Source organism: Phyllostomus hastatus, unplaced genomic scaffold (assembly GCF_019186645.2).
Source record: "Phyllostomus hastatus isolate PE091 unplaced genomic scaffold, TTU_PhHast_1.1 phas_contig_1162, whole genome shotgun sequence".
In the NCBI taxonomy this organism is placed as follows: Eukaryota; Metazoa; Chordata; class Mammalia; order Chiroptera; family Phyllostomidae; genus Phyllostomus; species Phyllostomus hastatus.
In genome coordinates, this window is record NW_025333537.1 from 10,759,642 (window position 1) to 10,785,387 (window position 25,746).

General features: G+C 45.0%; 1 protein-coding gene across 1 annotated transcript in view; it reads left to right on the top strand.

Annotated features, from left to right (window-relative positions):
* Window positions 1-17: 17 nt before the first annotated feature.
* The window catches only part of KNTC1 (kinetochore associated 1), a 53,956-nt gene continuing 28,227 nt past the window's right edge, over window positions 18-25,746 (top strand). Inside the window, exons 1-32 of the mRNA XM_045845454.1 lie at window positions 18-119; window positions 2,515-2,685; window positions 4,251-4,371; window positions 5,834-5,949; window positions 6,317-6,395; window positions 6,755-6,832; window positions 7,708-7,742; window positions 7,987-8,097; window positions 8,846-8,936; window positions 9,277-9,329; window positions 9,560-9,675; window positions 10,118-10,169; window positions 10,719-10,817; window positions 11,912-11,955; window positions 12,060-12,125; window positions 12,224-12,299; window positions 12,628-12,753; window positions 12,844-12,933; window positions 13,323-13,376; window positions 14,922-14,983; window positions 16,512-16,623; window positions 17,526-17,669; window positions 17,862-17,918; window positions 18,010-18,111; window positions 19,776-19,895; window positions 19,977-20,120; window positions 20,962-21,060; window positions 22,787-22,890; window positions 23,037-23,136; window positions 23,424-23,558; window positions 24,093-24,212; window positions 25,486-25,558. Of these exons, the coding sequence (XP_045701410.1) occupies window positions 2,557-2,685; window positions 4,251-4,371; window positions 5,834-5,949; window positions 6,317-6,395; window positions 6,755-6,832; window positions 7,708-7,742; window positions 7,987-8,097; window positions 8,846-8,936; window positions 9,277-9,329; window positions 9,560-9,675; window positions 10,118-10,169; window positions 10,719-10,817; window positions 11,912-11,955; window positions 12,060-12,125; window positions 12,224-12,299; window positions 12,628-12,753; window positions 12,844-12,933; window positions 13,323-13,376; window positions 14,922-14,983; window positions 16,512-16,623; window positions 17,526-17,669; window positions 17,862-17,918; window positions 18,010-18,111; window positions 19,776-19,895; window positions 19,977-20,120; window positions 20,962-21,060; window positions 22,787-22,890; window positions 23,037-23,136; window positions 23,424-23,558; window positions 24,093-24,212; window positions 25,486-25,558 (2,908 nt within the window). The 5' untranslated portion in view covers window positions 18-119; window positions 2,515-2,556. The remainder of the gene's footprint in view (window positions 120-2,514; window positions 2,686-4,250; window positions 4,372-5,833; window positions 5,950-6,316; window positions 6,396-6,754; window positions 6,833-7,707; window positions 7,743-7,986; window positions 8,098-8,845; window positions 8,937-9,276; window positions 9,330-9,559; window positions 9,676-10,117; window positions 10,170-10,718; window positions 10,818-11,911; window positions 11,956-12,059; window positions 12,126-12,223; window positions 12,300-12,627; window positions 12,754-12,843; window positions 12,934-13,322; window positions 13,377-14,921; window positions 14,984-16,511; window positions 16,624-17,525; window positions 17,670-17,861; window positions 17,919-18,009; window positions 18,112-19,775; window positions 19,896-19,976; window positions 20,121-20,961; window positions 21,061-22,786; window positions 22,891-23,036; window positions 23,137-23,423; window positions 23,559-24,092; window positions 24,213-25,485; window positions 25,559-25,746) is intronic.

A 25,746-nucleotide genomic window follows, 5' to 3' on the forward strand; every position in this document is an offset into this window, starting at 1 on the left:
TCTTCTCCCGCCAATTTAAACAACTTGGGCTAGAACCTGAAGGGATTAGGGGCGGTTGGGGTTAGTCGGGAAGAGGGGCGGTCAATGTACGTGCTCCGCTTTAGTATCTTCAATTGCAGGTGAGTTGCGCTGCTGTAGGAAGCTGGGAGTGAGTTCAGGTCTAAGTAGCAGCGTCTCGAGCACAGATGTGGGTGTTTTCCCTTCAAGACCCTGTTGGGAGAACTTGGCTGGGTTCTTGCTGGCCCCAGTGTCCAGCTGAGCGCCTGTGTGGGGGGGTCTCATTGGTACGGTTTCTTTTATTTCTATGTTTGAGAGAGAGAGAAACATGGACTTGTTGCTCCACTTATTTATGCCTTCATTGGTTGGTTCTTGCACGTGTCCTGACCCGGGATCAAACCTGCAACCTTGGTGTTTGGAGATGACGTTCTAACAATCTGAGCTACCCATACTGTTTTCTCTTTGCCTAATTCTGTCACTAATCTGTTCTCTAGCTAGCAGCCAGAGTAATCTCAAGTCGTTAATCAAACCACGTCACTCATCTGCTTAGTCTCTTCCCCCTGGCGCCCAGGAGAAACTCGGTCTTGACGTCGAGGACTCTCCTAGCCCCAGCACCGTTCCATTCTTGCGGTTCCGCTCCGCGGCAGCCCGGAGCTCGCCCCAGCCTCCGAGCCTTTGCACCGCTGTACCCACTGAGCTTTGCACAGCTGGTTTCTTGCTGTTCGGTCCCCGCTCAGACGTCCTCTTCCCTTCCCACGCAGGTTCTCCTTAAACGACCCCCTGAGACCCTTAGCACTGTTCTGTTTGCTTTGAAACGTTTCAGTTTGTAATAATTTGTGCATTTCCTTATTTTTTTTTTCTGGTAGGGAAGCGGTGTAACAGTTACTAGCTGGCGTGGATTTGAGTTTTCTTGTCTAGCTACATCATTTACTCGCTTTAGGTGACCTTGGCCATTTATTTAACCTCAGCTGTCAAGTGGGCTGTTGTGTTAACTAAATGAGTAAAGTATTCCAAGCTGGCTTGCTTGTTAACATATACTCAGTACATGTTAACTATTCTGTGTCTGTCCCTCCTACAAGGATATTAACTTCAGAGTGACAAAGACCTTCTCTGCCTTCACCGTTTTTACAGATGGGGGACGCTGAGACCCGTAAAAGCGTTCACTCCCTCCCGCCTGCCTTAATCTCCCGACTCCCACCCAAGCACCAGCCGCTAAAACCATCGTCTGTTCTGAGATGCTTCGTTTCTGTGCCCTTGCTTACGCTCCCAGCAAGATCTCCTTCCCTCCAATCACTGTTGTCCACCTGAAACTAATACAACATTGCGTGCCAATCACAATGGACACAAAAAATTCACGAGATCTTAAACCACTAGCCCAAATATTACTGCTTCCACCAACAGCAATAATAAATCTGCTAGCCCTTACAAGTGAGTGCTGGCCAGGAACCGAGAATTAGTTTGTGAACATTTAAAACACATAACTTTTCAGGTGGGTACAGCAATCTTCCCCGTTCTGCTGTGGTTTAGGGAGTTGAGAAGCAAAGATTAAGTTGCTGGCCAAAGGACCAGCAAAGGTGAAAGAGCACGAGTCTAAGATCATTCCTTCCACAGATTTTAAAACATAATCCTGTTAGCAGTTATCAGAACAACTGTTAATTAATCGGTTATTGTTCCACACCAGCCTTAAAGTTTTCACCCAGGGATCGTTTTTCCTAACATTCTAACTCTCAACCAGACCGCACATAAAATGAGTTATAAATCTTGGTTGATGATACGGTTAAAGGACTTTCCTACAGTTACAGGTACACGCTTTGGTCCAGTCAGAAACCCAATCCAGATTCTTTCCTCCTCCCCTTAACATGTTCATTTTTTTTTTAAATCGAGAGATTCCATTCTTTTTTTAAATATTTTATTTATATTTTTTAGAGAGGGAAGGGAGGGAGGGAGAGAGAGAGAGAGAAACATCAGTGTGTGGTTGCTGGGGGCAGTGGCCTGTAATCCAGGCATGTGGCCCTGACTGGGAATCGAACCTGCGATGCTTTGGTTCGCAGCCCGCGCTCAAATCCACTGAGCTACGCCAGCCAGGGCTAACATGTTCGTTTCTCATGCTACACTGGAAACGTTAATGAACGTGCTTGTGAACTTCGTCTGGAACCCTCCCGTCCGAAGGCACCCCAGACGTTCTGACGTCAGAGCTTCTGCTGTTTATTGCTGTGCTGATTAAAGATGTATTTCGAACGAGAACTTGTTATACTTTCAAGTTAGGCACACAAAACGTTAGAAACTCTGGGACACGTCGGTCAGATCGGCATCGTGTTCCTAAACCGTTACGTTCTCACTTTGTGATGATGGGAGCTGTAGTTCCATTTACCTGAATTGGTCCAAAGTCTCTCGTGACTACCGAAGTAACAGAAAGATAGAGAAGTCTTTACTTACAGATAAAGCCTTGTCATTTCCTAAGAAATTGGATCCTGGTTAACAATATAAATCGGTCTCTAACTTTGCATGTCGCCGCAGGGAAGGCAGTGACTCCCGAACCGGGAACACAGTCTCGGAAAGATGTGGAACGATATTGAGCTACTGACAAGTGACGACACAGGAAGTGGGTACCTAAGTGTGGGATCCAGAAAAGAACATGGAACTGCTTTATATCAAGTGGATTTGCTGGCGAAGATCTCCTCCGAAAAGGTAATGATTCCGATGCTGTTTTTATTCATTTTTTTACTGTGTTTAGTGGGCCCCGGGAACCACATGGTAAGTATTTTGTGAACGAATGTAGCACTTTCTCAGGTAGTCAAGGTTCTGTCTCAGATTATTGGAAGTTTCATCTGAATTCCCCGTACGTTATCCTAAGATTTGTATTTCCCAAACTGAACTGTTATAGATGGGGAAGGAAGAGATAAAACTATCTTCGTTCTCACATGACGTGAATGTCCACATCAGAAATCTGAACAAATTGACGGAGAAACCACTGGAATAATAAGCGATTACAGCAGGGTGGCGGGGTACAAGGTCAACAGCTTCCCTGTATGCCAGCAATGAACAAGGGAAATTTGTTTTTAATCCTCACCCGGGGATACTTTTTTATTGCATTTTGAGAGAGAGAGAGAGAGAGAGAGGGAGGGAGGGAGAGAGGGAGGGGAAGGGAGAGAAACAATGATGCAAGAGAGAAGCATTAATTGGTTGTCTCTTGAACATGCCCAGTTTGGGTATTGGAACCACAACGTAGGTATGTGCCCTGATCTGAATCGAACCTGCAACCTTTAGGTTATGGGCTGGTGCTCCAGCCAGCTGAGCCACACCAGCCAAGAGTGTCAAGGGTCAGGCTGGGGTGGGGTTTTGAAGAATTACACCTGGGGAATGTGACCATTGAAGTAGGCGTGAAATGAACTGATTGGCTCGCAAAACTGAGCCGTGGAAGGATCAGAATAGTTAACATTTATTAAGTGCATATATATATATATATATATTATGCTTCTATCTTCTAAGCCCTTTGCTTGAATTCATTTACTCTCCACAAAAGCCGGCGTTGTAGGTATTATCATCATCATCATCATCATCATCATCATCATCCCTATTTTATAGCAGTCAGTCGAGACATTCGCCCAAGGTTCCTCAGCCAGTGAGCGCCTGAGCTTTTGCAGCCACCAAGCCTCCCATCTGCTTCAAGATACACATGCGTGGGAAGCCCTACTCAACAGAAACTGAAAACGAGACTCATCCTTGGCTTGCACAGTGTTCCTTACAGTGTTGACTTAGCTGCCAGTATTTAAAAATCGCAACATTTCACATAAAGATGCAGCTTTTCTCGATAAGTTGGAAGGCGTGGCCGTGCCAGGCATTCCAAGGGGGTTTAGTAGGTTTACGCAGGGCCACGTGCCCTCCAGTTCACGGTTCGCCACAGTCCGCCTCCCTGTCGTGCTCCAGACGCTGAGACTCGATGCCAGCCTCGGGCTATTTGTGCTGATGCCTGCTGGCTTCTGTGGGCATGAGACCAACCCTTAGGGAGCCAAGACCTGTATGTAGAAATGCTTTGCCCTTTCCTAGCAGCCCCGGGCCTGCCCTGTTTGGGACTCTGAGTGGGTTTAAGATACACCATGCAAAGGAACACTTGACCTACGTAGACACATGGGCTACAGAGAAGAGGACTGTCGAGTTCTGAACTTGGGTGCTTGGGACCATGATACTGGTGACCGGGATTGCTAAGCACGTATGAAAATGTTTACCGTGAGTCCTGCTTCTCCCTCCCACAGGCCTCATTAAGCCCGAAGATACAAGCATGCAGCTTAAGCGACGGGTTTGTTATCGTGGCAGACCAGTCGGTGATCCTGCTGGACAGCGTCTGCAGGTCGCTGCAGCTGCACCTGGTGTTTGGTGAGTCTGACTCCCCGGAGAGTGGTCGGGTGGATCGGGAGTCACGTATTTGCTGCCAGTTTCTGCTGCCCTGCCTCTTCTTCGCTGCATTACTTCCAAGACTTGAAATTGGACTGATTTCAAGCAATTAATCTTGAGTGCCTTTTTTAAGCTGAATATCTAGACTCAGGACACTGGGCTGAACCCCTCTCAGTAGGTCTAAGGGGAAACACATGTCAAGCAACAATTTACTTGCGTGGCTTTTGTAACTATCAGAGTAACGTAGGAACCACTTGGGCCCCATTGTGTTCAGGCACCTGAACTTGTACGTAATTTCAGTGTCATCAGATATTCGAATGCTTTTAGAATGCAGAGCACTAGAAAAAGCTTTTTAAATACTTGCAAATTCATCACTGAGTTAAAGAGCTTTAATTATATGCAAATATGGACTTAAGGGTAAGTTAGGAGACTAGTGAGTAATTGTGCTGGGAAACAGGTGAAAATACTGTGAAAGCTTTTTCTGCAATTTTGAGAGGAAGATGGTTGTTGAAGTGTTTGTGTAAGAACTCCGACAACTGAAAAGCATCAAGGTGTGCAAAGTCTCGACCACACTCTGGAGGCAAGATGCCCATATTTTTTTTTAAAGATTTATTTATTTATTTTTAGAGAGGGAAGGGAGGGAGAAAGAGAGAGAGAGAGAAACATCAATGCGCGGTTGCTGGGGCCTGTGGCCTGTAGCCCAGGCATGTGCCCTGACTGGGAATCAAACCGGCGACTCTTTGGTTCACAGCCCGCACTCAATCCACAGAGCTATGGCAGCCAGGGCTAAAATGCCCATATTTTGTGGAATCTCAGCATATCCACCCGGCCAGGTCCACAAAATTCAGTGTCACCAACACAATAGAGGGCTGTGTTACCCGATACGTTTGTATAAAGATGTTGCCGCTGAAGGATTTTCCTTCCTAAGACTCAGGGCTTTTGCCCTCCCAGCCCCTACCATGCTCCTGCAGGCCCGCTGCTGCTGTGCCAACAGTGATGCTGTCGCCCCCTTCAGGGCCTCGCTGGGATCGCGCCTCAGCAAGGAGGGCAGGCCTGAGCACTCTGGCCCTCTGCGGAGCTCTCTCTCTCTGCTCCACTTTTTCTTTTCTCCAGAGAGTTTACGCCTTTTTACATGTCATGTGCTTTGTTTGCTGTGCCCATTGTTTAAACCATCTCTTACTGCCCTCACATTTGAGCTCCGTGAGGGAGGGGCCCATGTCCTCAGACGTGTGGGCGGAAGGCCTGGGGCATTGCCCGGCCAGTCCTGTGCTTGTTGGCTGATGAAGTCTGTGGCCTCCTGTTTCACTTCAATCGCCACTTCTTAAAAAATACTCAAAGGAAGCTTGAGTAGTTGACTTTAAATGACAGAATTGACAGGTGGCTTTCGCATCGCAAATCAATGTTTTTTTAAAGGAAGCTCGTAACGTTGCCTTGAAACTTGCAGACACAGAAGTGGACGTCGTCGGCTTATGTCAGGACGGGAAGTTCCTTCTGGTTGGGGAGAGGAGCGGCAACCTGCATCTCATCCACGTGACGTCCAAGCAGACGCTGCTCACCAATGTGAGGCCCCCCCCGACCCACGCTTCTCGCTTCCGTTGTCCACATTCTAAGTGACCTCTTAACTACAACTCGCGCCAGCCATTGCTTAACTCGTGTTTTAAAGGAGAAAAGCAATGCCCCTTTACAGGAACTTTAAGGATCATCCCTTAAAGACATAGGAAATAAATGCAAAATTGTCAAACTAAGCTTTGCAGCGTATTGTTAGTCTGCTTGTTCGAAACAGTTTTCCGTGTTAAAACTAAAATGCTTGGAACGGTGGCAGAATTATTGCTCACGATAGCTGGTAGCTCTGCAATTTTAAAGAATATAATCCTTGATTATGTTTTTCTGGGTTTAATCTTACTGTTTGAAATGGATTCGCACTTAGGCTTTTGTCCAGAAAGCTGATGGAGAGAACCAGCGCACTTACCGAGCCCTGGTCATCGAGGAGGACGGTTCGGGTGAAGGCAAGTTTTCTGACATTCTTTCATGACTCTCTTCAGAGGCTATCGTATTTTCATTTCAACAGATGTTAGCTGGATCTTAATTTATTTTGATATATCTGAAGTCCCGTCCCGTGTCCCGCACCGCCCCCCCATCCCCGCTACCCCACCAGGAAGTGAAATTTGGTTTATAAAACTTTTAAAGGAGTTAACATTGTTTTCGGAATTCTTTGTAAATAAGCTTTATCTGTAGGCTTTGTTATATTATTTGATCATTAGAATTTAAATGAGCAAATGGATATTTTTAAGCGAAGTTCAGATACTGGTTTAAATTTTATATTAAAGTGCCTTTTAGAGAAACTGTCTTGATCTTACTTTAATAGGTATCTATTATATGCTGCTTCTTACAAACAATGGATTTTTTTGTATCACAAACCTTCAGCTTGCAAAAATTCAACAAGGTAAGTAAAGTGTTACTTTCATATTATTATTTTGTGCCAATGTTTCTTATTCTCCAAGTAAACTTTTAAATATTCTCTTTAAAAATATTATTTTAGTTTAGTTACATTCTACGATACTGGGTGTACTGTGAAGTCTTTGTAATATACTTATTCTCCGCTGTCTGGGCTGCAGCAGAATCTGAAGAAGCGTAATTGTCCATAGCCGTCCGGGCTGTGCAGCTCAGCTGGGGAGACAGGACAGGCACTAGCGCAGTGATGAGTGCTTTTCGATGGAACGAATGATGAGCCCAGAAACAGATGACTGGATGCGTGTTCACGTTCTCGTTAACATACAAACTCAACAGTAACTTACTGTGTGCTAAGTGAGTGGTGTGGCCCATACATCCCTCTGAGCTGGGAAAGATTGAGGAATTGGTTTGGGGCAGGTATTCAACAAATATTTTTTTTTTAAATCTACAATTGTACGTGCCAAGAACCTGCAGGGCCCGAGGGACTCGGTGAGGTTTAAGATGCATGGCTCTCCGTAGTTAATGAAAGAGCAGACAAGTTAAACAGCTCCCCCAAAACGGAGCGTGAAGCGGTGGCCGTGTGGGTCGGACTTCCGAACTTGAATCTGAACGCTGGAGCCCGATTCAGCAGGAGACGCTCAGTGGGGAAGGGGGGCTCTGGAGGGCAGCCTGGCCGCTGCCTTGAGAACCGCACGTTGCAGTGCGTGTCACCGGTCAAAGGCCAAACATGAGAGCCGCCACCGTCTTAGGGGTTTCTGCCCCATGTGCTTCTCACTAGACTGTGCGTCACCCTGCCTGACACGGGGGCGACGTGCGTGTGCCTTGTAGTGAGTACGTACGTTTAGCTTGCTTTCTCTTTCTATGCAGCGATTGAAAACGTGGACCTGAATAAAGCAAAAAAGGTAAGAAAACAAAATTACACTGTCTTCTGAAATCACAGAGGTAATGAAAATTTAGGAGAGTGTTTCTGGATAGGATTGTCTCCTGGTTGACCTTTTGGGAATTAAGCTTGATGTAACATTTTAATATCATTTCCATTTAAAAATACATGTATATTGATTGGTTTAAAGTGATTTTTATCAATCTTTCTAAGGAATTTGGACTGTGGAGTGTATGTATAACATTTTTATCTTTTAAATTTTGCAGTTACAAGGACAAATCAAGTCCAGTTTTATCTCTGCTGAGAATTATCACACTCTTGGCTGTCTCAATCTTGTGCCTGGAGATTTAGCGAGCAAAATCCCTTTGATAATCGGGGTAATAACTCTTTGTATAAAATTTTGCTTTTTTTTTGTTTCTGAAATGTTTCTTCATTAAAAGTTATAGTTTTAGGTAAGTTACAGATTAATTTGTAATGTGTAACAGAAATGGGGAATTACAAAATTAAGGTCACAAATTAATAAGTAAACCTAAGTTTCTGTATTGGAAAAAATATTGCGTCTTTATTGTCACGAATCTCTACCTGAAATTTATCATTTCTTCCAGTTATGAGCATGGGCAAAAACAACAACATACAACGTCTAATCAAGGAGTAGGCAACAATTCGATATCATTACATTTACAACATCTTTTCTTGCCAAATTTATACAGGGAGGGGCCAAAGTAGGTTTACAGTCGTGAGTGTGAGAAGCAGTTTCCTTGTATTTTTATTATTCTTTGTAGCTATTATTTTCCGGACAAACAGCTGCACACCCACCTTCGCCCCTCCCTGTAGGTTAAGTTCAAGCTCCCCCTTGTCTTTAGAGTGACTTCACCCCCCTGATTATACCCACTCCTGGTTAACTTCACGCGGTGACAAAGAGCAGCAGCGGTTCTCGGCTCTTTCCGTGCCGTCCCGTTGAGAGCAATCGGAGAGAGGGGCTGGCAGGTGGCAGCGAGCTGGGCTTGGATGTGTACATTTAGATTTTGAAATTAGTCCCGTGGGCAACGGGGATGTTTCTCCTTTGAGGAGGATTCAGGTCTAAGAATCAAACCCACAACCGATGCCCTGTTGTCGCCTCTGCAGGGGACGGGGACCTGTGCGCTCTCAAAATGGGAACCAGACCCTCTCAAAGCCATGACGGTTACGAACGTTATGGATGCAGAGATTATTAAAGGTAAACTGAACTCGTGCGGCTACCTTTGGTGGTCGTTGGCGAGTTCTGATTTTCGTGTCGACACACTAAGTCTGGCACCTGGGCCGCTTTACCGGACCTCTGTTTGGAACAAGCCACACGGAACGGATGATTTCTCCCATGCGTGGCTGTTCTCGACGTGTTGCCGCCCCTGCTAGCCTTCCCTGTGGGAGTGTTTCGTTTCAGTGGTCATCCAAACACACAGACACAGGAGTACATGGGAATGGCAGCTTTTTGTTCATACATGTTCGTTTGCTGTGTGAAGGTGGCTGTATGGGACACAGAAATCTAATCCTTGCACACCTTGCTTTCTCTCTCGTAGGGGCCAAGAAGTTCCAGCTGATAGACAATCTCCTTTTTGTTCTCGATACCGATGTACGTTTCTGATGCTTCTCCGGCGAAGTTCTTTCTTAGTGTTGTGCTTCACACCAAAAATGTCAACCTTTCAAAGATACGGACCTTAGCCAGGGTGGATGGATTATTGCCTTGTGTACTGGGCTTTATTTCAATGTATATATGTATATTTATACGTACCAAAAGATGCAACCTGAAATGGAAACTTTCTGTCGTTGAGAACACGTGTCCATGAAACGTCTCTCTTGCAGAACACGCTGAGCCTGTGGGACGTGTACACTCTAACCCCCGTGTGGAACTGGCCCTCGGTGCACGTGGAAGAGTTTCTTCTCACCACGGAAGCAGAGTCGCCGTCTTCAGTCACGTGGTACGTTGTGACGCTGGTAGCGATTGCCCTCCTGTGAGGACCAGGCCTCCCACCTGGTTCTGAGCTGGTCATTACGTATTGCATCCTCAGTAGCCTGAGCAGACTGACAGGGTAAAGACCATCTCACTGTCGGCCAGATTTGCCGAGGACAGGCCATATGAACCTTCATGTGATTGTGTTAGAGTCAGTCCAAAACAAATAAACAAGCAAACAAATCAAGTTCAGTCTTGCTTGATATATGCATCCAGGTTTTAAAAATCTCTCAAAAAAAAAAAAAAGTGTCAGTCTGGGCCATAACTGTGCAGAAATCAACTTCAATGTCATCTGTGTGTGTGTGTGTATCAATTTTAACTTTTATGCAGGAATATCACTTTGACTTAGCTTATATCTAGCAATTGGCAAATCTTACTTGACTCAACTTCCAACATCTTTTCTCTTTTAGGCAAGGGATTACCAACCTCAAATTAGTAGCTCTGACGACTACTGCTGATAAGGTATTGGGAAATTTGTCTCACGTTTGCCCGTGTTACGTGCTGGAAACAGCGTCAGTGCAACAGCAGGTGTTAGGTAGTGCTCGCAGCCTGTTGGCTCTGGGGTCACGCAGACGCCTGACCAGTTGGAGGGAGCCCTGCAAGAGCCCTTTTTCCCCATCTTAAAAATATGGGTAGAAGTCTCGGCTCCGCATCTCAATCAGAGCATAGCCAGAGCACTATGGAATAGAAAGGTCCACAAGGCAATGCTTATTAAAGTGACCCTTCAGTCGTTGGGCACTGAAGAATTACGTTCACCTGAAATGCAACTTGTAGCATGGACTAGAGGTATGTGGGGTTTTCCCCAACAGATTTGGAAAGTGGGATAGAACGGAATTTTATATGGAACATGTAAGTAACGCAGCAGCAGACTTACCTGTAAAACTGTGTATGCGCGTAGCTTTGTCCCGAGTGTTGTGGTCTGTGCCCTTGACTGCGCGGCGCTGACTCATGCTCGGGGGTTATAGGGGCCTACTAAATTAATCGCTCTGCTGTTTTGTTTTTTTTTTTTAGATGAAAAACCTCATGGTCTATTCATTACCTATGATGGAAATACTATACTCTTTGGAAGTATCTAGTGTTTCTTCTCTGGTCCAGACAGGAATTAGCACAGTAAGTTGATGTATATTTTGAACTACTTCAAAAAATTAAGAATAACTAAGCTAAGCGTGAGTGCAGTTTACTGAAAAACCTGGATAGACCGCAGCTTTGTTAACTATATTGTTGTCAGATGTCCTCAAATACACTTGGCCCGAGGTCAGTCTTTATTTAAAAAAAGAGAAAATTAAATAAAATATCAGTCAACTGCACATTTAAGTTTTCTCATATCTCCATAGGAAATTTATAAGATAATTGGGGGAAGAGCTTATTGCTTTTATTTTATTTTTAACTGTGATCTTAAAAAAATTTTTTTACTGCATTTGTTTCATTTCTTTTTACACCTACACTATATTTTTCCAAACCAGGTAGAAAGTATTTGCTGACACCGTGCATGACCTGTCACCCTAAACCCTCTAACAGGCATCTCCTAAGAACAAAAGCATTCTCCGACAACACAGTTATCACACTTACCAAATTTAACTATTGTGAAATGTGAAATATACCGTCCAGATTCAGAATTACCAGGTGTCACAAAGCTATGTTTTTAAACTTTTTTTTTTTCTGATCCAACATCCAACCAAGCCTCACGTATCCAGTTTCGTTGTCGTGGTCACGTGGCAGTCTACTTAAGGCTGGAAGCGTTCCCTGATCTCTTTGTCTTCTAAGACATTGGCATTTTTTGAGCCCTAGGCTTTAATGTTACAGAATCTCCCTCTATTTGGACTTGTTTGTTATGTCCCGATTAGGTTCATGCTGCTCTTTTTTGGCAAGAATGCTGCACAGGTGTTTAACATTGTGTCCTAACTGCATCCCATTAAGGGGCTCAGTTGGTTTGTCCTGCTTTGGCGAGGTTACATTTAGCTCCAGGGGGAACACAGCTGCGCCAGGTTTCTCGCTGTGAAGATACATTTTCCCCTGTGGAATTAGTAGTAACGTCTCTGGTGTTATTTTGAGATGATGGGAATATCCTTTTCTCCAACAGTTTTCCCAGTGATTTTAGAATACCATTGTTAGATCATTTCTTCTTAAACCAATTGTTACTCTAGTAACTGCAAAATGGATTCATTCTGTATTTCAATTGCCTTAAACATCTTTTGTAATTGTAGGACACCATATACCTTCTGGAGGGAATGTGCAAAAGTGATCCAAAGTAGGTCATGTTTTGTTTTATCAGACAAGTTGTTAAATAAGAGCTAAGTTGAAATTATTAATACTAAATGACAAATGTCCTTAGAGTGACAACTTACTTTCCAGTCTCTCTGAAGATCCAGTCTCTGTTTTAGTGCTCAGATGTCTTACAGAAGCTTTGCCAGAAAATAGGTAACTTCTCATTTTCTTTTAAGCCTCATTCCTTCATTTAACACTTCAGGTCCCCAATCAATAAAAATTTTACCAAACTTTTTTTTACCACGTAACAGACTGAGTCGGCTGCTTCACAAACACAGATTTGCTGAAGCTGAGAGCTTTGCCATTCAGTTTGGACTAGATGTTGAGGTAATCACTCACGAATTTATTTGTTCGTTGAACAAGCATTCTCTTCGTGTACTAGTGCTAGGGAGACAGCATTTTTTAAAAAGGCTTCATTTACTTTTTAGAGAGAGGGGAAGGGAGGGAGAAGGAGAGGGAGAGAAACAGCAATCGGTTGCCCCTCACACGCTCCCAACCGGGGGTCTGGCCCGCAACCCCAGGCACGTGCCCCCACCGATCCAGCAACCTTTCGGATTGCGAAACCACGCCCTACCCACTGAGCCACACCAGCCAGGGTGGGAGACAGCATTTTTTTTTGCTTCAAGCTATTTGATATGGTCTGTTTATTTTACAGCTTGTTTACAAAGTAAAAGCAAACGACATATTGGAGAAACTAGCTTTGAGTTCTGTGGACGCCAGTGAGCAGACCCAGTGGCAAACACTTATAGATGAAGCTAAGGAAAATCTACATAAAATCCAGGTGTGTTCTCCCTGTCACGTGCTAGAGTATTCCGACTGACAGGTGGATGGACAGAAGGTCACCTTACTGTGTCTGGCCTTTATGAAACAGGACGATGAATTTGTGGTGAGTTACTGCCTGGAGGCTCAGTGGATAACCTACGAAACGACCCAGGAGATGCTGAATTACGCCAAAACCAGGGTGAGTTCTTCCAGCGTTTATATGTGTGAGTTTATCTAATGCAGAACAAAGCATTTTTTAAAAATGAGCAGTTCTTTTTCCATCGTAGGCCTTTTAAAAGGTCATTTTTTACTGTAGACTGCTCCCCTCGCTGACCTGGGAACACCATTGCTAGTTATAGTCCATGAAATCAAGGCGTAACAGATGGGACCAGTGTTGTGAGATTCCCCCCCATAAAATGCCTGGTTAAAGATAAATTATTTCTTTATTTTTCACTGTTTACCTCAGAGTTCAATGCAATTTTATTTTTAGAGATAATTTTTCCTTTAATTCACAAAAATATTCATCTTCTTTGATGAAAAAGCCAATACAGCAGATATTCTAACCATGTTTCTTGTTGTTCATCTTAGCTTTTGAAGAAAGAAGATAGAACCATTCCTGTCTATTCTTATGGCCTAAAAGAGGTAACTCCGTGATGTTCCTAGGTTGACTTGGGGGTGGCTACACCTTTACAGTCCCGCCGTGCACCCCTTCACCACGGGGGTCCGTTCTGGGACATGTGTGGTCCAGTGTTGGTGTCACTGTGCAGACATCACAGCTTGCACGTGCACCTCAGTGGCACCGGGGCGTTGGAGGTTGTGCTCCCCGGCCTCTGTCGTCAGTGTGGCTCAAACTCTTACAAAAACGTGTTTCAAAGGCCCTGGATGGTACAGCCTGCTGCACACCGAGGCTGTATATAATACAGCCCGTTGCACCGACAGTGCGAACCTGTGTGGCCTGTTACCGGGCTTTAGACCCAATGATGAGTGTTTGGTATCTAAACACAGCAAACGTGCTGTAGAAATGCTGTGTAAAAGATAAAACACGGTGCAGCTGCAGAGGGCACGTGCCGTGAGTGGAGCTTGCAGGACCGGAAGCTTCTCAGCGCGCGTCGGTGGGTGAGTGGTGCGTGAACGCGAGGGCCGCGGGTATTGCTGGACACCAGCGTTGATGGTATACACACGGCACCCTTGGGCTGCACTCCTTTCGTAAAAGAACACGGGATTGAGTCAGGCGCGAGAGAAACCCGCGGCATCACAGTGCGGACGAGGCTGCTGCTGGGGTAACATGGCACCCCGTTTCACAGCCCACTTGTTCTACTTAAGTAGAAAACATGCACGGGAAGAAAGATGAAAAGGAAGTGTGGTGAACACATAAACTAGGAACGTAGCAGTTTATCTCTTCGTCAGGTATCACGTGCTGTACGGAAGGTGGGTGCTGTGTTTCTCTACAGCTGGCAGTGGCGTCTGCTCCTGTCCTCCAGCGCCCCCTGGAGCCTGGGGTGCTACCCTGCGCCACGGCGTCCCTGGGCTGTGGGAGCTCCAGCTGCATCACAGTCTATAGATAGAGCTGCCATCGGACAGGTGGTCTGGCACCTCCTGGAACGTTACGTGGCTCAGGACTGCTGCTTTCCCGTTAGAGCTGGGCCTGTGGTTTTTCCAAGAGCAACGCGTTTCAGTGCTACTTCCGTGACATGCGAAATGGGAATAACGATAGTACTTGTAGAGTTATTTTGATGCCAAGTGAAATAACTTAGATAAACCATTTTGCATGGCGCCTGGCACCTGTTAAACATGCAAATGACCGTAAATGGCGATAACGATTATGATGGTGCCAAAAATACGGGTATGTGCACGTACATGTGCATATTTTTTAACTCTCAAAGTAAGTTCTTTACCTGATCTAGATAGGTTGTACCATAAGGGCATTTATAAATCATGGGAAGACTAACTGATTTTGAAGGTGCCCACAATTAACGTGCAAATGGCTTCTTCCCTTGCAATGTTATTGCATCGAATGTGGTTGGAAATGTTTCCATTATTCTAACCTTTCGTGTTTTGTGTTAAATGAAGACAGCCGTGTCCATAGGGATGGGCAACATGAGAACATGTGCCAGACCTCGCCAGCGGAATGCCTGACTTTAGTGTCATTGTACACAACGTGTAGGTTACATGTCGACTCCCTTCCAGGTGCTAAGGGCTCATGCAAAGTTGACTACTTTTTATGGAGCATTTGGACCCGAAAAATTCAGGTGCGTACACTCCTCATTTTTAAATTTTAGATTGTGAATTAGATTCAAATTTAGAATATCATAAAAGATACAGCATTGCCTTGAATGAATCCAGGCTTTCTAGGGGTGGGAAATATCTTTCTTGCTAAGCTTTAGACACTTCCTACACCGTGGATGAGAACTGATACGTTGGAGATACAAATTGAAATTTCTGTACCCTGTACCTCGGCGATCATACTTCTGGAAACTGATCTTATCAGATATACTCATGTGCACCAGACAAGCGTATTTATCAGGATATATCAATACTGAAGGGAAGCTTTATTTCTTCCCTGTAGCCAGTCAGTTATTCCAGCACTGTCATGGAATGATCCACATTTTCACTGCCAATTGCAATGTTCTTTTAATCCCGTGCTACGAATCTCACCTGTGTGTGAGCCCGTCTCTGGACTTTCACTGTATTCCTTTGGCCTCATCTTCCTGTCCGTCACCAGCACCGGGCAGTTGTAACCAGCGCAGGTTTAAAGGGAACGTCCTGGTGTCTGGTAGACAGGCCCCACGATACTTTTCTTCTCAGAATTTGGGGGATCTTCTCGCATAGATTTTTTTTTCCTGTATGACATTTGGAATCAGAATGAGCTTACTCAGTTTAAAGAAGCCTTATTTTTTAAGGGATTGATTTTTTAAAATTGGGAATGTGATGACCCTAACATCAATTTGGGGAGAACCGGCATCTTTACAATATTGAATCTTTCTATTTAAGGACAGTATGTATCTTACTTCTCCTTCTCTCCTGATATTTTATGTCCCTGAGTGGTATCCATTCAGTTGTCTCCGTCTAGATTTTGTACATTTTTTGTTTACTTTTTATTTTGTCTTTTTCTCTCTCTGTTGTTATAAATGGTACTTTTCTCCCTCATATTTTCAGAACAACATAAAGTATTAATTTTTTTTAAATTACTTTTTAGTCATCTACCTTATTGAATTTCTTTATTATTCATTGTAATATTTCAATTGACCTTATTTTTTCCAAGTATATAATTACATATTTGAATAATCATAATTTTGCCTTACTGTTTTTCCTTGTCAAATTTTATGGACTGGTACTTGTAGAACAACAAATAATAGCGGTACTAGGCATCCTCCTCTTGTTCCCGACATTAATGGAAATGCTTCTTTTGCTTTATCATTTAAGCATGATAAAGGCTTTTAGGTTTTTTGTCTTTTTATCAATTTAAGGAAGTATTCATCATCTATTTCTGATCTTTAATCAGGACCAAGTGGTCATTGCAGCATTGGGGTTTATAGCAAAAGATTGAAAATGACCTGAAGTGTTCGACTCTGGGGGACTTGTCAAATATATCACAGTGAACTGTGCCATGGAATAGTGTAGTCCCTAAAAATATATGTTATTTTAAATATATGACGTGCATTTATGCTGATTTGGTACAGCACCAAGATAATATAAAACGAAAATTTTTTAGGTACAGATAGTATTTATACAGGAAACTCTCATTCACACTAACTTTTTTTCTCTTTGACTTTGCAGTGGCAGTTCTTGGATTGAATTTCTGAATAATGAAGATGAGCTTAAGGATATTTTTTTGCAGCTGAGAGAAGGAAACCTTGTTTGTGCACAGTACCTCTGGCTTAGACATCGGGTAAATATGTTTTCCTTTCTTTCTTAGTGACTTCAAACCCCTGAGACAGGCGATTGAATCAGCATTGGGAACTAACAGGGTGGCAGGTGTGACTGGGTAATGGGATGTTTTCAGGTTGATAAATGTGACATGTCCCAAAGCAAACTATCCTGTGATGACTGTTAACTCAGGAAATATTACAAAGATACAATAGAAACTTACTTTATCTCATTCAGAGTCTAAACTTAGCTCCTAAACTTAGCTCAAGAGCAACATTTTATGAAGTGGTTTATTGATGGGCCTTTCTTTCTTTCTTTCTTTCTTTTTTTACTTTATTGATTTTAGAGGGGTGGGGACAGGCATCAATTTGTTATTCCACTTACTGATGCATTCGTTGGTTGCTTCTTGTATGTGCCCTGACTGGGGATCGAACTTGCAACTTTGGCATTTGGGGATGACGCTCTAACCAACTGAGCTATCCAGCCAGGGTGATGGGCTTTTTTATGTAGCATCGGTGGAGAAGGTGTTCCTGTTGCAGTTCAGATTGTAGTAAAGGAAAAACTGCTACTCTGAATCCCCTTAATGTTGGCGTATAAAGTTAGGTCCCAGAAGTAGTTAACTGGGTGTGATGTCGTTAGTGGACACGTTGCTGGGATCTGTGTTACCACCTCCAGTGACGTTGTCCTCGGAGGACCCTCTCTGCCAGTTCACCTGCTGCCTAATTTGTTATTTGGAATGTCCTGTCATGAGACTCGTGGAATCCGTGGCTCCAGCTCGGATCACCTGTGCAGAGTAAATCTCCTTCAGTGCTCCCTGAAATGCAGACCAATTCTTGGCATGACTTCCTAAGAGGCTTTTCTTTTCTGGGAGGCTGTCCCTTTAAATTGGTCAGCTAAACCTTAATTTCTCACTCTATGATTTAGGCAAACTTCGAAAGCAGATTCGACGTGAAAATGCTTGAGAACTTGCTCAACTCAATTCCTACACCAGTCTCTTTGCAAAAGCTCTGTCCGTGGCTTAAGAACGACGTGATCCCATTTGTGAGAAGGATTGTGCCGGATGGACAGGTCAGTCGCCTTAGGGTTCCCACTCCCCGTGGCTCAGTTTTCTGTTTCACGTCATGTCATTGAACGTCGAGTGACACAAACGCTGGTTAGTTCATTTTAGTGTCTCGTTTGAAAGACTGTTGTGGATGTTTTAAATTATTTCAGTGATTAACAAATTGCATATTTTATTTTTAAATGATTTGTCTATTTCAGAAAATTCTCGCCAAATGGTTGGAGCAAGCAGCCAGGAACCTTGAGTTAACCGATAAGGTAATATGCATAATTAGCACTGAAAAAATATTTAAGACTCTCCCAGTGGCATAAATCATTATTTTTAACTGTTTGTAAAATTTTTTTAAAGGCAAACTGGCCAGAAAATGGACTTCAACTGGCAGAGGTGTTTTTTATAGCGGAAAAACCACACGAGCGGGGACTGGTGTCCTCCTGGCACTGGGTCTCCTTGGTAAGACACGGGAAGCACATTTTTTAGTGATGAAACATGCAGTTCGTGTTGAGGCCCGTCTCCATGTCCTAGAAATACGGCCACTTCTGAAATTGTCTTTCTTTTGTTCGTTTCTTTGGATAGGTACTTTTAAAATCCACAAAAAGCAAAATTTGCTTTTTTTCTTCCTGATGTTTCTGTTACAACTTCAGCCTGCCTTAATGCACTGCTTTTCTCCATTAAGCCAACCCAGAGGGAAACAATATGTAAACGTGCCCCTAAGAAGTGTATTTGAGATGTTCTGTACTAGCAGCATTGCACATTGCTTTAAAAAGCAAAATTCAGTAATGCGTTAGGATTGATTTTCAAAGGCTGTATCAGTCAGGTTTGCATCTTTATTTAAATAGGTAAACTACTTCTGGTTCTGAATGCATACCTTAGACATTTCCACAGCCATTATGGCTTAAGTACCAATGAATATTTTGAAAGATCAAATTGGAAAAAACCTGGCACTTCCGACTGTCTGAAATAAGTGGCAATTCTAGAAAGGGAACTAAGATTAGGAATATGATGTTAAGTTGAAGTTAATGAGCTGAGTTTATTGTTTGGCTTGAAAATTTTTAAGTTCATTTCTGTTTCCCTTCAGGTTTCTAGAAACTAGCAAGCATTCATTGTATATATTTTTTAAAAGTACATTCTTGTATTTAAACATCTGTATTTAAAAGCTTAGTTTATACACATGAGACATCTCAGTGTAATCCCAACTCTGAGGTATTAAGTACTTGAGTATGATCTTACTTATGGTTTAAATGTACAATATGGAATTACATTTTTCCCTTAAATTCCTGGAGCCCCCAAATAATAAATTTCCTCCTATTTTCCAGTATAGCAGATTCTTATTAATTATACTTATTGTTTATAGGTAATATACTGTTAAAAAGTAAAATGGGAATTTTTCTATGTTTCAAGCAGTGTATTGATGTACATCATCAATTATATTATACTGTATATTGATCACTATGATGTATTTTTCTGCAGAACAGCATTCTCCTCTTGCTGTATAAAACACTACTTTATCTTTTCCATGTTAATTGCCTTTTTATCAATATTGAGAATTTTGATCCTTATAAATAACTTTAGAAAATGTTACAGCTTTAAGATAATACAGAGGGACATTGAGGGACATCCAAGTGGCGTCTACACACCTAAGTATGTTGGGGTTGCAAAAGCAGACTACATTAAGTTTTCCTTGTTTGTTTGTTTGTTTTTTAAGTTTTTTTAAATTTTTTATTTTTATTTATTTATTTTTAGAGAGGTAAGGGAGGGGGAGAGAGAGAGAGAGAAATATCAATGTGCGGTTGCTGGGGGCTGTGGCCTGCAACCCAGGCATGTACCCTGACTGGGAATTGAACCTGCGACCCTTTGGTTTGCAGCCTGCGCTCAATCCACTGAGCTACGCCAGCCAGGGTTTCCTATGTTTTTTTAAGAAAGTGAGTTTCCTTTAGATTTTTATCAGATTCTGATCTGTTAGTTTGTATTAGTTATGTTAAAGTTCAATATCTAAAGACCCACGTTGCCGGTTTCCTCTTTATGTATATAATCACATAATAATTCTCACCTGTTTGTGTATTTCCTCCTCGCACTTTTATTTCCTGTCCTTGACGACTTCCTCGCTGTCGTTTCAGAAGGACTACGAGAACATGGAGGAGGTCTGTCAGTTACAGACTCTGGTCGGTAACCTGAGGGAGCTGATCACGTTGCACAGGAAATACAACTGCAGATTGGCCCTCTCCGATTTTGAGAAGGTAAAAGTCTGGACTTATCAGCATTATTTTTTTATGCCAGGCAGGATGAGTGGAGTTTGCATTTATCTTTTTGGTGTTCAGGAGAATACAACCACCATTGTGTTCCGGATGTTTGACAGAGTGTCGGCCCCGGAGCTGATCCCGTCGGTGCTGGAGAAGTTCGTGCGGGTTTACATGCGGGAGCATGACTTGCAGGAGGAGGAGCTCCTCCTCCTCTACATCGAGGTGACGTCTCCCTCACGGCCCGTCCGTTTTCTCGGGGCTGCGCAGTGCGTGATCCTAGGAAATGTGTACTACAGTGTATTACTGTATTTTGTTTTGTATAATGCATGCTCTTTGCCCAGATTTTTGAGGGGAAAGTAAGGATGCGCATTATACATGGGTAAAACTGATTCTATCTATATAAATGGTTTTAATTCTTTTATGTATGCTTATGTGTTACAAGTATGACTCTAGAAAGCAATGATATTCGTATGCAAAATAATACCTTTTATGATAGAAAAAACTGTCTAAATGTACATAACTAAAAAGTTAAAACGAAAGCTTTTTTCCCCCTAAAAGTTCGGGCCAAAAACATGGGTGCACATCATATACAGCAAAATACGGTAACTCCCTAGACTTGAGCGCGTGATGCTTGACTGTTAGAGTCTGTGCGGCTCACCGTTCCGGCTGAGGATGTCGGTCAGCTCTGCGGTGATGGACTGGCGGCCTGGGGCCCAGCAGGACGATGAGAGGGTTTTCTACAAACGGCTGTTGGGAGGCAAATAGAGCCGTGAGCTCAGTAAACAGTAGCAGTTACTTTTTCTAGACATGAATGAGACGCAACGATCTTGTTCACAGAGCCTTCAAGAATGTTTCCATCGTAAGTTTTCTGTACCGTGTAAGACCGGAGGCCAGGGTTTGGGCAGTTTTGCATTTTTTCAACCTTTGGTCAGCATCCGTGGCTCAGCAGAAGCTTTTGGTTCTCACGCGTCCATCAAAGCTTCTTACGTCCGTATGTGTGCGTTACTGTTTTCATTTGAGCGAGTTTTAAGTTTAAAGCGGACGTGTGCTTGTCCCTCGTTAGGATCTGCTGAAGAGGTGCAGCTCCAAGTCCACGTCACTCTTCGAGACGGCGTGGGAGGCGAAAGCCATGGCCGTCATAGGCTGTCTCTCGGACACGGACGTGAGTGCGTAGGGACAGGGTATGGGGCACAGGTGTGAGCGCATAGGGACTGCGTATGGGGCACAGGTGTGAGCGCATAGGGACCGGGTATGGGGCACAGGTGTGAGCGCGTAGGGACCGGGTATGGGGCACAGGTGTGAGCGCATAGGGACCGCGTATGGGGCACAGGTGTGAGCACATAGGGACCGGGTATGGGGCACAGGTGTGAGCGCATAGGGACTGCGTATGGGGCACAGGTGTGAGCGCATAGGGACTGCGTATGGGGCACAGGTGTGAGTGCATAGGGACCGGGTATGGGGCACAGGTGTGAGCGCATAGGGACTGCGTATGGGGGCACAGGTGTGAGCGCATAGGGACCGGGTATGGGGCACAGGTGTGAGCACGTAGGGAACCGCGTATCAGGGCACAGGTGTGAGCACGTAGGGACCAGGTACGGGGCACAGGTGTGAGCACGTAGGGACCAGGTATGGGGCACAGGTGTGAGCGCATAGGGACTGCGTATGGGGCACAGGTGTGAGCGCATAGGGACCGGGTATGGGGCACAGGTGTGAGCGCGTAGGGACCGGGTATGGGGCACAGGTGTGAGCGCATAGGGACCGCGTATGGGGCACAGGTGTGAGCACATAGGGACCGGGTATGGGGCACAGGTGTGAGCGCATAGGGACTGCGTATGGGGCACAGGTGTGAGTGCATAGGGACCGGGTATGGGGCACAGGTGTGAGCACGTAGGGAACCGCATATCAGGGCACAGGTGTGAGCGCGTAGGGACCACGTACGGGGCACAGGTGTGAGCGCATAGGGACTGCGTATGGGGCACAGGTGTGAGCGCATAGGGACCGGGTATGGGGCACAGGTGTGAGCGCGTAGGGACCAGGTATGGGGCACAGGTGTGAGCGCATAGGGACCGCGTATGGGGGCACAGGTGTGAGCACATAGGGACCGGGTATGGGGCACAGGTGTGAGCGCATAGGGACTGCGTATGGGGCACAGGTGTGAGTGCATAGGGACCGGGTATGGGGCACAGGTGTGAGCACGTAGGGAACCGCATATCAGGGCACAGGTGTGAGCGCGTAGGGACCACGTACGGGGCACAGGTGTGAGCGCATAGGGACCATATAGCTTTTCCTTTTCAGCATTGCCTCTTAACACTTTTTTTCTGATCACAAAAGCAACATACATTCGTTAAGAAGAATTTATGTAGTGTGAGAAAAGGAACTTAAAACTATTTAAAATCACCCATAATTCTATTTTCTGTAATTATGAAAATTAAAAGTGAAAGTTTTCTTAATCCCAGCCCTCAGAAGAACCACCATAGACAGCTGTATGCATATACTTCTAGGCTTTTCTGTGGTTTTACAAACACAGAAACATTTTAAAAATACATTACAGTATGCCTTTATTTTGACTTTCACTTTTCTTAGGCACCGTTATAAAATATGAATTAAAAATCATGGAAAATACTTTTCAACATAGACTGTAGAAAGAAATAGGGTTACACAACTTAACTTTCGGCAAAGAAAACAGTTTTCTACATTTTTGTAAATACTAAAATTACCCTTCATGTGTGACAATTGGAAGAAATACACGCCTTCGCAGTCAGAAGATCAGACCTTCCCCGGCAATCAGACCAGCAGATGCGAGACCTCTGCTGCCGGTTAGGCAGCGCCGGGAACGCGCACGAGGGTGACTCCGAGGGCCGCTCACTCCCCTGTGCGCGTCCTTGCAGCTCATCTTCGACGCCGTGCTGAAGATCATGTACGCGGCCGTGGTGCCCTGGAGCGCGGCCGTGGAGCAGCTGGTGAGGCAGCACCTGGAGATGGAGCACCCCAAGTAAGACGGCAGCCCGCCGGGCGGCTCGGCGGGTGCTGGGGAACCCGCGGGTGCGGGCAGTCGTTTCGGGTTTCTGGGCATTACCGTGTGCCTTGGTATTTCGTGAAAAGGAAAAGCCATGTTGACACCAATAAATTTACTTTTAGAGTCAAGTTACTGCAGGAGAGTTACAAGCTAATGGAGATGAAAAAGCTTTTACGAGGCTATGGAATAAGGGAGGTGAACCTCTTGAACAAGGAAATAATGGTGAGTACAGCAAAGAGCCTTGTAACCCCCGGTCCCATTTCTGAGGCAACGTGTACGCGTGTTCAACGTTTATTTGCCCGTCACACCCCAGCGAAGCCGGAGGGAAGAGAAGCTGGGCGGCACTGCCATAAAATTCTGAGCGCATTTTATTTTCTAGCGTGTTTACGCGGCTTAGTTTCGTCGCTGCCTTACTCTGACTTACTGAACACTGTGCCTTACGAACAAACGACCTCTGGGGTCTCTCCTGGTCGTACAACAGAGAAGGGCACGTATTGTCTCTGTTTCAGAGGGTGGTGCGATACATCCTCAAGCAAGACGTCCCGTCCTCTCTGGAAGACGCCCTGAAGGTGGCCCGAGCGTACCTGCTGTCTGACGACGAGATCTACAGTCTGAGGGTCATCGACCTGATGGACAGAGAGCAGGTGCGCAGGCTCCGCGGGGTCCGTGCTCCCCTGGGCTGTCTTCGTGAGCGGGACCCTTAAACGCTCAGACAAATGTCAGATCATCCACACAGATGAGCACCGGTTGAAGTCAGACCAAGATACAAAAGTTTGAGTCTGTTTCACACGTGCAGGTTCTTGAACAGCGTTTCGTGACTAGCCGATGGGTTTTCACACTCTTTGACACTTAACAAAACTCACTTTTATGATTCTTGTGGAACCCTTCGATTGCAGAATAGGATGTGGACTTTTTTGTATTTTTACGTGTCTTTTTTTCCCCCCTATAATTCTACAACCATAGAATTACCAAGTACAGAGAGTGGTGTTTTCATTTAATTTCTTTTCATTTACTGTAATCAGTGGAAGTTTCATATTTTTTATCTTGCCAGAATCTAGTCTTCCAGATATCTTTTTATCTTCCAGTAGAGAGGAGAGGGGTAGGTCCGACTGTTGTTCGTTCACACAAAGGGACCGGCTGTTTTCCTCCCCTCCCCCCGCCCCCCACACTGGGTCTAGGGCGAGGACGGCGTCCTTCTGCTGAGGTCTCTGCCTCCGGCCGAAGCCAAGAAGACCGCGGAGAGAGTCACCACGTGGGCGCGGCTGGCGTTGCAAGAAGAGCCAGAGAATTCTCAAGAGGTAAGATTCCCACTAAATAAAATGTAGATACACCCAACTTTTATAGAGAGTAGGCAATCGGATAGAAAAGATAGGCTTGCCCATATGAATATCCGCTTCTCCCGCTGCTGGCCGGGCCTCGTGTGAACTTTCTGGGTCAGTGCACTGTGCAGCGAAAAGCCCAGGGTGGCAGCTCGAGCCCACGCCGAAGGAGCAGCCAGGACCTGCTCGTCAGAAGGGTTAACTGAAGTCTGCTGTACCCAAGGAGCTCTCCAGGATGCCTTGCCGCGCACACACAGTGTTCTGCGTCGCATGGGACGTGGTCACTCCTATCCAGTAGTGAGGCCGGCCCCAGAAACAGTGTAAATCTAACTTGTCTCCCAACACTGAAACTCTGAAACAGTCTCGAGAGAGTCCGTTTACTTCTTGACAGCGACAAGGAAACAACTACGTAGGTTTTTGAAGCTTTAGAGATAAGGACCTGCCAACCCGTCTCCGCGGTCCATGTCCGTAGTTTCTGTACTTCTGGGGAAACGAGGTTTGCTGGAGGTTTAACATCTAGTGTTTATCATGGTCTTATTATCAGGCGGCGGGCATTAGGTTAAAGACTGCAAACGAATTGTCCACTTTCTCTTAGCTGGGAAGTACATTCTCATAGATTAAGTTCAGAAAGTAAAGTTTTTTTTCAAAAATGCCCGTCCCGAGGTTATTGGAAAGGGGCGGCGCCCCAGCTCGGACTGGCACGGAAGCCGGGCTCTCACCCGCCGGCCTGCGCCGCGTGCCGGAGGAGGTGTTTTCCGTGTGGGGCTGGCCCGCAGCACCCGCCGTGTCCTTCAGTGAGGGCTTCTCCCTGTTTGATTTTTCTCCTCTCCTTTTTAAAAATATTTTTTTAGTCCTGAAGGTAATGATTTGACTTCAGTTCTCTTGCTTAAACAAGCTCAGTTCTTTTTAACTTTTCCAGAGAGCTCTTCCCAATGTTTTTCCAAACAATAAAAATTATTAAAAAAAACAAACAGACAAACAAAAATCCAAGTGTCTGTAGCTGAAAGGCGTACACTCCGTGGCAGTTCCAAATCACATGTCCGAGGGTTCGTGCCGGCGATTTTTACGCTTGGCTTATATGTGATTCAGTTTGGACCCATTTCTTGGCTCCCCAAGCCCAGTCCCACGGACCTCTCAGTGTTTCAGCAGTTTTTACGTTTTTTTCCGATCCCTCAGTTCCCGTGTGTCACGTGTGTGTGCTACCAGAGTGGCGAATAAGGCGGCAGGTTTCATCGCACACGTTTCTTTTCAGGACAAGGCCTGGAGGGTGTCTGTAGCGAAGACGGCAGTGGACATTCTGAAGATGCTGTGCAGCCTTCAGAAAGGTAGTGCCCACCCCCATCCCCTCACGGTGGGTTGGTTGTGAAGTTTGTCCTTCTCGGAAGGAAGCCTCAGCGCCCGCTCTCATCCTCGCCCGTGGGTTTTCCGGCTCTGGCGGCTTTGGTTGTTCCCACCCATCCGTCTTCACGGAAAGTCTTCCCGGCCTGGTTCTTTAGATCTGTGGCGTGAGAAG